At 40.3% G+C, this 13967-nt stretch overlaps 1 protein-coding gene across 1 annotated transcript; it reads right to left on the bottom strand.

The window, feature by feature from the left end:
• Nucleotides 1-11680: 11680 nt before the first annotated feature.
• Nucleotides 11681-13691, bottom strand: LOC129731974 (mantle protein). Its single transcript, XM_055692406.1, has 2 exons — nucleotides 13644-13691; nucleotides 11681-13278 (listed from the first exon to the last, which is right to left on the bottom strand). The coding sequence occupies exons 1-2, from the start codon at nucleotides 13650-13652 to the stop codon at nucleotides 12271-12273; spliced, it is 1017 nt and encodes a 338-aa protein (XP_055548381.1). The 5' UTR covers nucleotides 13653-13691; the 3' UTR covers nucleotides 11681-12270.
• Between the last annotated feature and the right edge of the window lie 276 nt (nucleotides 13692-13967).

Raw genomic sequence — 13967 nt, 5'->3', positions numbered from 1 at the left:
TTCATGAAAGTTTATTGCAGTCAGTTTTACAAGTTTTGAAAGGGAATATGTTATACCATTGGTACAGTTTTAAAATCAATTTCAACACTGCAATTTGGAGCATGCCAAAATCATAAATCAAAGAGCAAATAAAATTATAATACATGATAACAAGAAATAACGGTTTAAAATTCAAAGACAATTGTAAACAACATTGGTAAATACAGGGTTTGACCCAGAGCTCAAACTGATTAGAGCTTTTATCCATTCCTGTGAATTTTGATGCCCCTTGGCAAAGACAACTTTTTCAGACACCTAAATCAGTTTTCCCGTGAGCAAACATAGAAGTGACAAACCGGCAAGAAATTACTCTGCGGCCTTTTGACGCATTTACTAGGGGCACCAACATTCATTCATGAGTAAGGCAAAAACTTTCTCGTGTGTCTAAAATGTTATCATTTAAACATTTTGAAAGTAATTCTTTTTCAATTTTTTTTCGAATAAGTACTGTTTTTAATTAAAACTGGTTTACCACGTTGCAAAAATCGGTAAAAATTTTCGTTAACCACCAAAAATTTATTAAAAAAGTAAGACAATATCTGTGAAGAATAAAATTTTATAAAAAGGCATCGGGGGTAGGGTATCGGCTCTGTTATGGAATAACTTCCATGAAAATTTGACATACAAAGGCTGAGAAACGCACCAAAAGAACAGACCCAAAGTCTAAAATCCACTCTAAAATGACTTCTGGCAAAACAAAATTGGAGGCCAAACAGAAAATTGCCAAAACTTAGCTCAAACTAGCTTTTGAAAATATAATTTATTTATTTTTATTTATTTGGCATTCCGTCTGATTCACGAAGTTTCTCCAATTCACTCGGTTACTGGCTGCCGCTTTCCAATTCCTGGGACACTGCTCCACCTGGTCTACCCATCTTGCCCGCTGCGCCCCTGGCCGTCCTTTTCCTACCGGATTCGAGGCAAATAGCATCTTTGCAGTTGTCCGGCGGAGGAGTCCTTATATTGGTTTCTATAAATTTTAATTCAGAAATTGTTGCTACACCTAAAATCAAAGAATTCGAGAACATTTGGATAAAATAGCACTTAGCAGGTAAAACACACGTATTCACCACTGGGTACTTTCCTCCACACAACGCCAATTAAATTACGTACAAAAAGTTTGTTAATAGCGCAAATTTTATCTGAACTACCTCCAGAAGTGAAAATTCACATCTATGGGGACTTCAATCAAAACAACGCTGACTTCATCTTGGACTCTGAAAACGAAAGCATCCTACTCCCAGTCGTTGGAGAAAACATCACTTTGCATTTCATTTTTGACGAAATTGCTAAACTAGGTTTGAATCAGGCCAATCATGTAAGAAACCGTGAAAATTGCTATTTGGACCTACTCTTAACGAATATTCATGAAGATTTTTGTGTGACCGAACCATTTAACCCACGTGGAAAACGAAAAGTTTCTCACAGCAATTGAATATCCCTTATTTTTACATGAATATCAAACACCCAACGACTGCGAATATGAGGAAGTCCTTGAATTCAAACTCGCAAAGTATGCAAATATAAAAAACAAATTAAACTGTGTCAATTGGTAACAAATTTTTAAAGATAAAGAAAATGTCGAATCATCTGTTAGCTTATTTTACAAAATTCTGTACATCATCTCTGAAGAGATTCCATTAAAGAAAAAACGACTCCACACTAACATTAAACATCCAGTCTGGTTTAACAGACAAATAAGCAAAGCCTTGGTGCTACATTCCGATTCGGAACTCGACCTTCTGTTTATTATACACAGACTTCGCAGCCAACTGTTAAGTGTAACAGACAAATAAAAAAATTAAAAAACCGCAAACAAAAAGCCCACAAAAAAACACAATAGCAGTGAAAATTTAGCAATTTACTTGTGATTAGTTGAACTTTGCAATCAGTAATACATTTGAAGAATTCAATGCGAAAACTGAGCTAGAAATTAAGTCTTGTCCAAAGAACTTCTTCAATTACGTCAAAACAAATCTGAAATCAGACAATTTTCCACCAATAATGCAACTCGACGAACATGTTGGTGATTACTCGGAGAAAAATTGTATTCTTTTTGCAAAATTTTCCAGGAAATCTATACCACATTTTCGGAAGAAAATCTCGACCGCGATTGTTTTGCATTTTATCCAAAAAATGCAAGCAACGTTGGTGTTAACCAACTTCAGGTACAGGATGTTTTGTAGGGTCTAAAAAATTTAGACCCTTCCAAAGGACCTGGACCTGACGGAATTCCTCCAACACTTATGAAGAATTATGCGAAGGAACTTACATCTCTTTTGTTCTGGCTGTTCAATATGTCGAAAAAAAAACTGGAGTCTTCCCAAATAAATAGAAGAGCTCGTTTTTGGTGCCTATTTTCAAATCTGGGCGGAAATCTGACATACGTAATTATCGTGGAATCGCTATTATCTCTTGTATTCCTAAACTCTTCAAGTTTAGGTCAAGTCATTGAAAAAATGTTTGCTCAAGTCAATAATCGAATAACAGACAAACAACACGGCTTTTCAACGGCTACATCCACAAATTCACTTGAATTCGTAGATTACTTATAAAATGCAATGAATAATGGGTCCCATGTTGATGCTCTATACAGACTTTAGCGAAGCATTTGATCGTATGACATACCAATGCTACTCTTTAAACTGCAAAAAATTGGAATTGAGTCTCCTGAAGAGGCTTGAATCATATTATATCCAGTTACTTCAGGTGTTCCCCAAGGCTCCCACTCAGGACCACTTCCTTGTATTTTGTACGTAAACGACATTTCCTTCATCCTCAAAAATATTAAAGTTTAAATATTTGCCGACGACATGAAGCTGTTTTTGGAAGTAATAAATCAAGAAGACATCAATGTGTTGCAGAATGAAATCCATACATTTTACATCTGATATAAAAATGTGAAAAAATGCAATGTAATATTCTTTAGCAGAAAATTACCAACGCCCAAAATTGTAATTGCATTAGGAAATAAGAATTTAGAAAAATGTGAAAGAGTTTGGAGTTTGGGAATAATATTAGATTCTAAACTTAATTTCATTGACCACTAGAACACTATGACTTTACTATAACACTATCATACACAAGGCAAACAACATGTTAGGGTTATGGGCGGGGGCCTAGCGTGGTTGGTAGCGTCTCCGCCAACCACGCTCGATGCCTGGGTTCGAATCCCAACGCCGACATAGGTGTCGATGGTGGCGAATCCCAACGCCGACATAGGTGTCGATGGTGGCGTGATCCACTCACAACCAACCCAACTGGTCTAGATTCAGTCCTAGCCGACACCGGGAGATTTTCTGAGGCGAAAATCTCTGGGATCAAGCTTTCCATCGCATGAGGAAGTAAAGCCGTTGGCGCCGGTCCGTTTATCAACGGGTCGTGAGTTAGGGTCCTGGGTGGAGTCGCCTCCCGGGCGTCGGTGATTGGCACAACAACAGTGGCGGAACTAGATCGACGGAAAATAAGCAAGAATTAAAAAAAACGTGTTAGGGCTTATCAAACGCTTCTGCTACAATTTTCAAGATACTATTTTCAATATACTATTGTCATGTGACAACTTAAGCACCCCTAGTTAATTCAATCAATACAAACCAAAATAGCCATCAACCAAACGCATAACACCGAAAAGCTAAAAGTGTTATTGCAACCATATGCGACAATTGGAATATTGTAACATTGTGTGGTCTCCTCGTTCTGGCGATGAAGCTCGCTACATGTTGATTGACATTCAAACATTAAAAGAACGGCGAGAGTACGCAAAGGCTTCATTTGTAAACGATATCATTTCGTAGCACGTTGACTCAGCAGCACTACTTTCTAAATTAAACTTTTATGTACCCATTCGACAACTTCGACACCGTAGGTTATTTGCTCTTAACCATTATCTTACGGAATACGCATTCTTGCAACATGCCCTGCCCACCGCAGCCGTCCAGCTTTAGCCACCTTTTGAGTACTGGGTTCGCCGTAGAGTTGCGCGAGGTCATGGTTCATCCTCCGCCTTCATATTCCGGTCTCCTACATGCCGCCAAAGTTCGTCCTTAGTACCCGTCGTTCGAAAATCCCAAGCACTCGCAGGTCCTCTTCGAGCATTGTCCACGTTTAATGCCCGTAGAATACAACGACCAGTCGTATAAGCATTTTTTATAGAATACACCTCATAAGGGGGCTTAGTCTATTCGAGCGCATCTGGATCTCACGGCTGGTATCATTGTCCTCAGTTACCAGTGAGCATAGACAAACTCGTCGACCACCCCGAATTTCTCGCCACCGGTCGTAATCGCCGGTCGGCTTCGATTCCGCCGCTATACTTCGTTTTAGCCGTATTTATCTGCAACCCAATCCTCGCTGCTTCTCGTTTTAGTCTGGTGTACTGTTCTGCCTACAATGTCTATGTCATTAGCAAAGAAAACGAATTGTAGCGAAATGTTGAATAGCAGGCAGGAGAGACCGTGATTCAAATGGACCCGACAATCCACCCAAAGTTCACACACAGCACTGCGTCCTATTCACCGTAGCCTTTATCAGTCTAATCAGCTTCCCCAGAAAGCCGTTTTTGTTCATGACCTTCCATAGCTCTTTTCGGTCGATAGCTTCATACGCAGCTTTGAAGTCGATGAATAGGTGGTGCGTTGGGGTTCTGTATTCACGGCATTTCTGGAGGATCTGCCGTGTGGTAAAGATTTGGTCCGTCGCACAGTGGGGCAGATTGGTATGTTGGTGGGACAAAACCTCATAACTTCTAAATGGTTGTTTCCACAGTGTTTATGTCTTCGGCAATGTTGTACAGCATAAAAATATCTTTATGAAAAATGTATTCGAAAAGCTTCAATTTTCTTCCTACAGATGGCGCTGACATCTGTCTTCTGAATAAATGGTGCTAGCCATTTTGTTTCTTCAGAAAAGTTGTTCATATCATCAATTGATATAAAGTTGTCGAAAACATCGAAATTGTAGGATTGACTGTTAACGAGATAGAACTAATTTTATTGTTCACAAAACAAAACCCCATAACTGCTCAAATTCAAATCATAGAATATTGGTGTCTTCGGCAAAGTTGTTCGAATGATTCTGATCTATCTTCAATGTTTGGTCTAGATCAGTTTATACTTATCTAAATCACTTTGTTTAAAAAAATAAGCCCAACAACTTTTTAGATTCATGTTATAGCCCTTTCCGACCGGGCCCATATGAATGCGTAGATAGAAGGTGACTCAAACTAAACCGTCTCTTCCGTTTTTTGAAAGTCTTATTCATTGTTTTATTGCTCACAAAGCTAGTGTTAACATCGCAGCTGCTACGAAAAATAAGAAACTGAAGCAAGCAAGTGTTTTTATATAAGAATTACTTTGATTTAAGTTTTGTTATCCGTCATTTTTTACCTACACAATTGTGTGGGCTCGGTCGGAAAGAAATAGAGGTCACAAGTATCACGCGAAGTTGATCAACTATATACGATTTACCATTTTGCACATCATGTTTTGATCCAGAGGACTTTTTTTATCTAGAATGTCAATACAAGAAGGTTTGACATTTTCAGGCGAATTTTTTGGCAGGATTCCTAGTACATTCATGTACAACATGCCTGGATTACTGTTTGATCTAGATCGCTCAATTTTGAAAGTGAAATTCTTTTTGCTACTCAAGTTCAAGTCTAAGCAATTCTGTGTTCTTAGATCAGTTGTTAGGGTCATTTAATTGTTTGAGTCATGCATAAAAAAGTTTAAGTCACTTATTTCACACACATACACATTCTAAACGTATTGATCATGATTAATGATATATAACAAAATGATTGAATTTGGATAGATTACAGAAACATTAATTCATCGTCTTCCATATCATTTTCAACGTAAAGGAGTTTCACGACGGCTTTTTTTGTTTTGCGGGTATCAGTTGAATCGATGTTTTTTCTTAAACTGGACGAAAAAGGGGTCAGATATAACCAACATACCGTTTAATACATCTTGTATGGTTTCAACTCTGCTGGACTTTTGTATGTGCGCTTCACGAATTCGTTAAAATGTGATGTCGTCATAGAAAGCTGCCGCGAAACGCATGATTTATACTTAAAAACATGCTGTACCAAAAATCGAATAACTTTTGAATAGGCAAAAAGTGGCAGCTAAAGTTGGGTTTTTTGTATAGCTGAGACTGGCATCTTCAAATTTGAGAAGAATATAGAGTGGGTACTCGCTGGTAAATCATTTTTTCAAATGTTTGAAATTAGTAAAAAATTGGATTTTTTTATCTGCGTGAAACGTTGAGCTCAATCGTGGTATAGTAGGATATACTCAGCTATCTAAGTTTTTTTCCTTTAATTTAACTCATATTGAAGAGATTTCATGCATAATATCATTATTATTTGGGAGCCCCTGTATTTTGTAGGTTGGTAAAGATGATCGAAATATTTTTTTTTTTGGTTTTATGAAATGTTAAACCCCAACTTCTCCTACCTCACGATGTACTAAAACATGCGAATTCTTTACAACCTATGCTTGATTCTTGGTCTGTAGGCATTCTTGTTTCTACAAAATATCGATTTGAACCTAATTCCGGAAAAAAAATTTTAGGTTTTGTCCGAGCTTTTGTATGAGGCTGCCCCAGTGTGCGTCGTAGACCGTCCTTCCACGAAGCAGGCCTGAGCACTTCCCACAAATCGTTTGGCTAGCGATGAGAGTAGGTAGAAAAAGATCTGGAAAAACACTTTGTAGGCGGTATTCAGGATAATGATCGCACCACAGTCCAATTCGCCTTTCTAATAGATAGGGCAGATAACACCATTCTTTCACCGGTAGCTGTTCTGTATACCGAATTCTGGCAATCAGCCGGTGCAAACAGGTGGCCAGCTTCCCCGGGCCCATTTTTATAGCCGAGTTGCTTTATGGCATCCTTAACTTCGCCTATCGTTGGGGCTGGCACGTTTCGCTTATCGCACCGACGGGATCGCTTTCTCCGCCGCCTGGGTGCCATTCAGATGTTTGTGCTTCTTCCACCTATCGGTCACTTCACGATCGTCCTTCAGAATACTACCATCTTTACTTCGGCACATTTCGACTTGCGGCACAAAGCCACTTCGGGAAGCGATGAGTTTCTAGTAGAACTTTCGCGTTGTCTGAGAATGATGCAGCTATTCCAGCTCTGCATACTCCTCTTCCTCCAGGTGGTGCTTTTCCTCCCGGAAGATTTGGGTTCGCTGAATCATCTTCTGTCTGTGTTTCTCCCCATTTTGACGAGTAGCAGAGAAGAGTAGCGTTCTCCTCATCCATCACCCTCCAACATTCGTCGTCGAACCACTCGTTTTGTTGGATTCGTCCCACATGCCCGATGACGTTCTGCGCCACGCTGTTGATGGCTGTTTTGGTGGTTTTCCAACAGTCCTCGAGAGGAGCTTCCGCCAGCTGGTTCTCTCCCGGCAGCGCAACTTCGAGCGATTGCGAGCTTCCGGCGACGCTAGGCTGCTTCTGTCGCGCGAGAACAAACCGGGGCGGGCGTCGGTACCGAATGTTGTTAACAACGGAGAGTTTGGGGCGCATCTTAACCATCACCAAGTAGTGGTCCGAATCGACGTTAGTGCTCCTACAGGATCTGACGTCGATGATGTCTAAAAGTTCCTGATCCGATGATGTCTAAAGGTGCTAATCAACGTGGTCGATCTGTGTTTCTGTCTGATTTGGTGACCTCCAGTGTATTTATGTAGGAGGTTGTGCTGGAAGCAGGTACTACGAACGGTCGTGTTCATGAAAGCGGTAAAGTCGATAAATCTTAGACCCATTTCGTAGGTCGGTTGGTGTGCGCTGAACCTTCCAATCACCGGTTTGTATTCCTCCTCCTGACTGACCCGAGTGTTAAAATCCCCGATGACGGATGATATCATGTTTTGAGCAGTGGTCATACTCACGCTTCTACTGACCGTAGAATTCATACTTGTCGTCTTTGGTTCTTCCGAGATGAGGGCTGTGCACATTTATGATGCTGACGTCGAACCTGCAGAATTTTAATACTTCAAAGAGCACTCGTGTATTCTCTTAGAAATTGAGAGATAGGCAGTGCAACGTCCCGCCCGAGTTTCCAATCGTTAGTCCTTTGTCGTAGCGTGGGTCTGCGCCGATTGTTCCAGTCTGAATTTCATTGTTCCTCGCTGATTACTTGTGAGTATTTTACGGTGGCAGCTTGTAAGGCCTGCGCATCAACCCCCTGTCTCGCAAGCGGGCCGTTGTGCACAACACTTTAAAGAGTTCCACGTTGGCACGAGGATAGAAATCGACCGCCCCTGACCTGGAGTACAAACGACGTTTTGAGCCGTCATAGGTCACTTGAAAAGTGAATGGTTCGATTTTGGTAACCAAAAGTTTCTGTTGTGTTTCCAAAATCGAATGTAAATGTATTTTTTTTATTTTCATAATTTTTTGTTGAAGAAAAACATTTTTTACGGTGTACATTTTTCTGGAAAGATAAAATTATTGTCTGCAACTTTGCCTAAGACGTCACACCGATCAAAGAAATCGTTTTGGTTTTAAAATTTTGCATTATTATAAGGTTGCCAATGGAAATCACTTTTCGAGTTTCGTTTATCGGTGGGATCAAACGAGCAAAATTTGAGCTCAATCAGACTTCGGGAGCTCATGCCTTAAAGAGATCAAGTTTTTACTTTTTGACCGATGAAAAAATGCATTGGCAATTATAAAATTGTCAGAAACCTTCGGAATGAGGGAGTTTCAGAGCTCAAAAATTTCCAAGCCCCAGAAAGTTAGTTTTCCGAAAGTAACCGAAGAAATACCTAATCTCGTCTCTTTCATGCAATTCTAAGGCATTTAGCATCAAAAACAAAATTTCGTTATCGAAAGTACCTGTGCTTTTCTCCATCAGTCAAAAATGTGACACTTTGACCGTTTTGAGTCATAACTTCCCGAAATCCATTTGAGCCAAAGTTTTGTAAGGCAACATTTTTCAAGAGATCTAATTTTTGTCATACATCTCTCGCTTTTTCCCGTTGGTCCTTTTCAAAAGTTAGTCGTGATTGAATAAAAAATAATCATAACACAAAATGACAGGCTTAGCCCATAAGAACATCTGTGCAAAGTATCATCCAAATCAAAAAAGCTAGATTAAAATGGTTAGGCACTCTATGTTGCGTGAAATTTCACATCTTTCTAATTTCTGTGTTCAGTACTATGATGATGAAAATAAACATAATTTTCACTAATTATTTTGAATCTAATTTTTTGTATACTACGTATACATCATTTAGGTTGTATTTCATTTATCACAGATTTTCATTGGATGAATGTTCAGACAAGAAGTACTACGTGAGCTGAAAAAACTTCGACCTGACACAGTAGCGGCGTTACAAATAAAAAATCTTTGGGTTCGCCCGACTATACTTACTTTAACTAGAATGCTATAAAAATTTCATGATAGTTATTAACTCGTTCTGTACTTATTGCTAGTTAAGTGGTACTTCTTTTGCTTCGTGTTTTGATAAAGCATTGTTTTATGATAAGTTGTTTAAGGTTCAAAATATTACGGAGCATCTGCTCCAGGTAATTCAACTGTAAAGTATTGATTTGTCAAATATCGTGGCGACGGTACAAACAACAGCACCATTAAGTAAGGACCATAAGCACGTCAAAAGAATGACTTGATCATATCTTTCATAGGTAAATGTTCACACATGAAAAATCTGTACGCGCGATGGGTGCCGGGTTGTCTAGAAATTGATAAAAAAAACTAACGTGCCTAACTTACTTTCAACGGAGATTTTGGTAGTGACTATGTGCAAATGCAAGAAGCTATTGTAGCAAATCGTGACAATGGGTGAAACATGGATCCATTACTACACTCCTGAGTCAAATCGACAGTCGGCAGAGTGGCTTTTACCTGGAGAGAGTCATCGGTAGCGCCCACATACGCAACAATTACCCGGCAAAGTGTTGACCAGTATATTTTTGGCTTCGAAATGCATAATATTCATCGACTACCTTGAACATGGTAAAACAATCAATAAAATTATTATTGTACATTACTAGGTCGATTGAACGTCGAACTAAAAATGAAGGCCGAACATGGCGTAGAAAAAATGTTCTTTCACCAAGACAACACTCATTATATTCCCGATACAATCGATGAATTGAAGGAATTGCGCTACGAATGGGGTTTCCACCCTTCGTATCCACCAGATTTAGCCCCAAATGGCTAGTTCTTGTTTGTGATGGCTCTCTGGTGAGCGATTTCACTCAAATGAAGATGTAGAGTTGGAAACAAACTAGGAGGACTTGACCCGCAGTACTACCAAACTGACATCGAAATGTTACAGGATAACAAAACATTTTTTTAATAAAAACTATCGGTTTCTTGATTAGGAGGTCAAAGACCTTTCAGCCCATGTAGTACTACTGAAACATCACATGCTTCTATTTCTACAAGAAAATTTCTATTTTAAAAGTTTTTAATTAGTAATACCTATTCAATTAAAAAAGCTGTTGAGATATTCAACAGAAAATTTATTTCTATTGGGTATATCACATTCTAATAATCAATAACAATGATCACAGTTGCTAATACTTCAATTAAGGCATAATAAAATTTATTACCTTGTAAACCTTGAGTAAAGATTCAATTTATCCATACACTGTATATATTCCCAACAACTAGCAGTTCCATGTTTTCTTTCTGGTGTTACCATTGCTCCAATTCGCTCCTGACCGATCTAACCGACTGAACCGCGTGCCAAGCTTTGGCGCCTCTTGCCGCGCTATGTGCACATTCATCGACATCCATTATTACATAACGCTAACGGCCCTCTATTCGAAGCGACACACATTGCAACACGTTATGCGAGCAATTCACAATTACACACTCCAAATGCATCGTGGGCTCGGCTCAATGGCTCATACTAATGCGCGCTCTCATCGGTCTATGCTTCATCATGAGTAGCCAAACGCCGCAGCCACCGAACGTATGCAACGATGATGGAAGCAGCACCACTGTTGAGCGTTGCAACAGAGCGGGCGCACTGAGTCTACTTACCGTGAAACGGACGATCGTATCTCTAGTCTGCTCAATCAATTGACTACGGTTGGCGCATCCACACGCTGCTGTCGCATTTCGTCATCGAACATCGAACATACTCCATGCTGCTGCATACCTTCTTCAATCCACAACTTTGATCCGATTTCGTCATCATAATGCACTCGAGTAAAACACCTCGGCGAGGCTAATCTGGACCCAATCTTACCGCCAGGTTGTTTTTATGTAATGAGCTCTTTCAAAAGTGGACTTTTTATTAGGCATTACGGTGGAAGCTCCGCGCGCTACTAAGCGTATCGGTTTGAAACAGCTGCGGTGCTTCGATTATCAAGCCAATTTTAGTCTATCGTACAGACAATCGCCAGACAAGATTGTAAGCCGCGTATGTTGCGTACCTTTTTTTGCGCAATGTTTGCACGCGACTTGACGGCTAGTCTACATATGTATGATCGCAAACTGCAACCGGCAATCGGTCGGATGGAAAGAAAGCTGTTTGGATGTAAAATATTGCTGCAGCTATCGGTGGGTGCGAGATCGTGTTCCGGTCGCTGGAGTGATTCCTGAAATACTGGGTTTTTCTTTCGAAGCAAAATGAAAACACCAAAATAGCTACATTGTTATAGTTTGTTATGCCGTAAAAATGATCAAAAGCTAAACATCTTTACGGTTGCTTTTATTTACTTCGGTTTTTACATCAGTTCGAAAACAGTAAAGTTATATCACATCTGGTTTCCATCAGGAAGAGTCGAAATGTCAAGAAATTTGATCAATTTTACATCATAAATATCCGGGAGTATTGGTAGTTTCATTCATAGGTAACATTAAGTTTTTGGTACAGCTTTCAAAGTTCCAAATGTCGTAGCTGGGTCAATAACCGTTTTCTAGAGAATGGTTTCGAGGCTCTCGAATCTTGTTTTCGTAATGGTATTTAAAAACAAACAATAATTAACAACGGATTTACTTCTCGAAATACCAACCACCGATCTGGTGGATGGTGCTCTAAGAAGTCAACACTCTCTACAAAATATGTCTCGCTTTAACAACTACTTTAAGATCACAAATTAATGAAATGATTCGTATGGGCTTGCGCGTAAACTGCGGAACAAAAAGGAGGAACGTTAAACATTCTGAAAATCAGTTCAGTTCAGATGGGAGAAAATCAGGTAGAAGCTAGATTAGCTGGGGAGTGGTCATAATAGTTTAGTGGAAATCGTGGTGCTCATAGGAATGATCATGATGTTCTTCTTTGTGTACATGGACTGGTACATGGACTGGGACCTTAACTGGGTATGGTACTTCCTTGTGGACTGGAAACTTGATTTCCTTGTACACTGGGTACGGTCTATCGATCGGGACCTTGACCTCATATGGGACAGCCTTCTCGACGGTGTATGGTACTTTCTTCTCGACGGTGTATGGAGCTGGGACTGGGACCTTGATTTCGACCTTGTATGGCTTGGGCACTTCAACCTTGTATGGTTTGTCAACCGGAACCTTCACCTCGTATGGGACCTTCTTTTCAACGACGACTGGGTATGGTTTTGGCACCTCAACTGGGTAAGGTTTCTCAACCTCGACCTTGTAAGGTTTGTCAACTGGGACCTTCACTTCATAAGGAACCTTCTTGATGACGGTGTATGGCTTGGGCACTGGGACCTCATACTTCACTTCATATGGGACCTTCTTTTCGACGGTGTACGGCACTGGAACCGGAACCTTGACTTCATAAGGGACCTTCTTTTCGACGGTGTAAGGTTGAGGAACATGAACCTTCACTTCGTATGGTTTGTCGACTGGAACCTTAACTTCATAAGGCACCTTCTTCTCAACGGTGTATGGAGCAGGCACATGTACTGGGTATTTGACGTATTCCTTCACAGTAACTGGGACTTTCTTCTCCACGACATAGGGTTGGGGATATGGAACCTTCACTTCATAAGGAACCTTCTTTTCCACGGTGTAAGGAACGTGCTTCTCGACAGTGTATGGAACCGGAACCTTCTTTTCGATGGTTACCGTCTTGATGTGTTCGTGATGGTGATCACCATAATCGTGCCAGTCACCAAAGGATCCATGCAGACCACGTTTCTCCACATTTTGTGACTCCTTGGCTTCAACTTCAGTTTCCTCTGCTTTTTTGTCCTCTGCAGCAGTACCCTCGCATGTGACTAATGCCACAAATAGGGCAAGACAACAAGGAACAATAATCTGAAAAATTGCAGAGAAAACAATACATTAATTCACTCGTTTTCACTAACTACAGCCCCGAAACAAAGTCCATTCACGAAACGATCGGAGGCTTGCACAACTTCGTTACAGTCCATTGAATGTGCTTTCATTTTTCATAATCCACAATTTATTAGGCAGCGTTCAGCTAGCTTTCGAAAATCCCTCGAACTAATTTAGTTTTAATTATTCCATCTGCGATATTTTTATGCTTTATATCGCTCCACTTTTCCACGTTAGCTCTTCCACTGAACTGATTTTCAATTCACTTCCAAATGACTTGGTGCCTTGCTGATCAGCTGATTTTTAGTAACTTTTTTTTCCTTAAACAAATCCCAATAACGTACCATTCGCATTGTGCGCTTCAAGTGTATAGAATAAGCGAGACCAAAGTAGGTACTGATCTGAAAAACCCACTACAGCGGGTATTTATAGTTGACCGGGAAAACGCTTCGATCCCCACCCGGTCCGGCAAGCCGAGGGTTAAAACGGAGGCATCCCTCCGAGAGGAGAAGAAAAGCTTCAACCACCATGAAGAAACTTTCGCCTTCACGGCTGCTAATGAAACCGAGGGTATACCCGATGCAGTAGCTAGCAAGCCGCCCCATGCGCTCGTGCCACCAACAAACCAAACCAAAACACACACCGAAACCATACCGTACGTACGTACT

Source organism: Wyeomyia smithii, chromosome 3, assembly GCF_029784165.1.
Source record: "Wyeomyia smithii strain HCP4-BCI-WySm-NY-G18 chromosome 3, ASM2978416v1, whole genome shotgun sequence".
Lineage (NCBI taxonomy): Eukaryota > Metazoa > Arthropoda > Insecta > Diptera > Culicidae > Wyeomyia > Wyeomyia smithii.
This window is presented reverse-complemented; position numbering and strand designations above follow the sequence as displayed.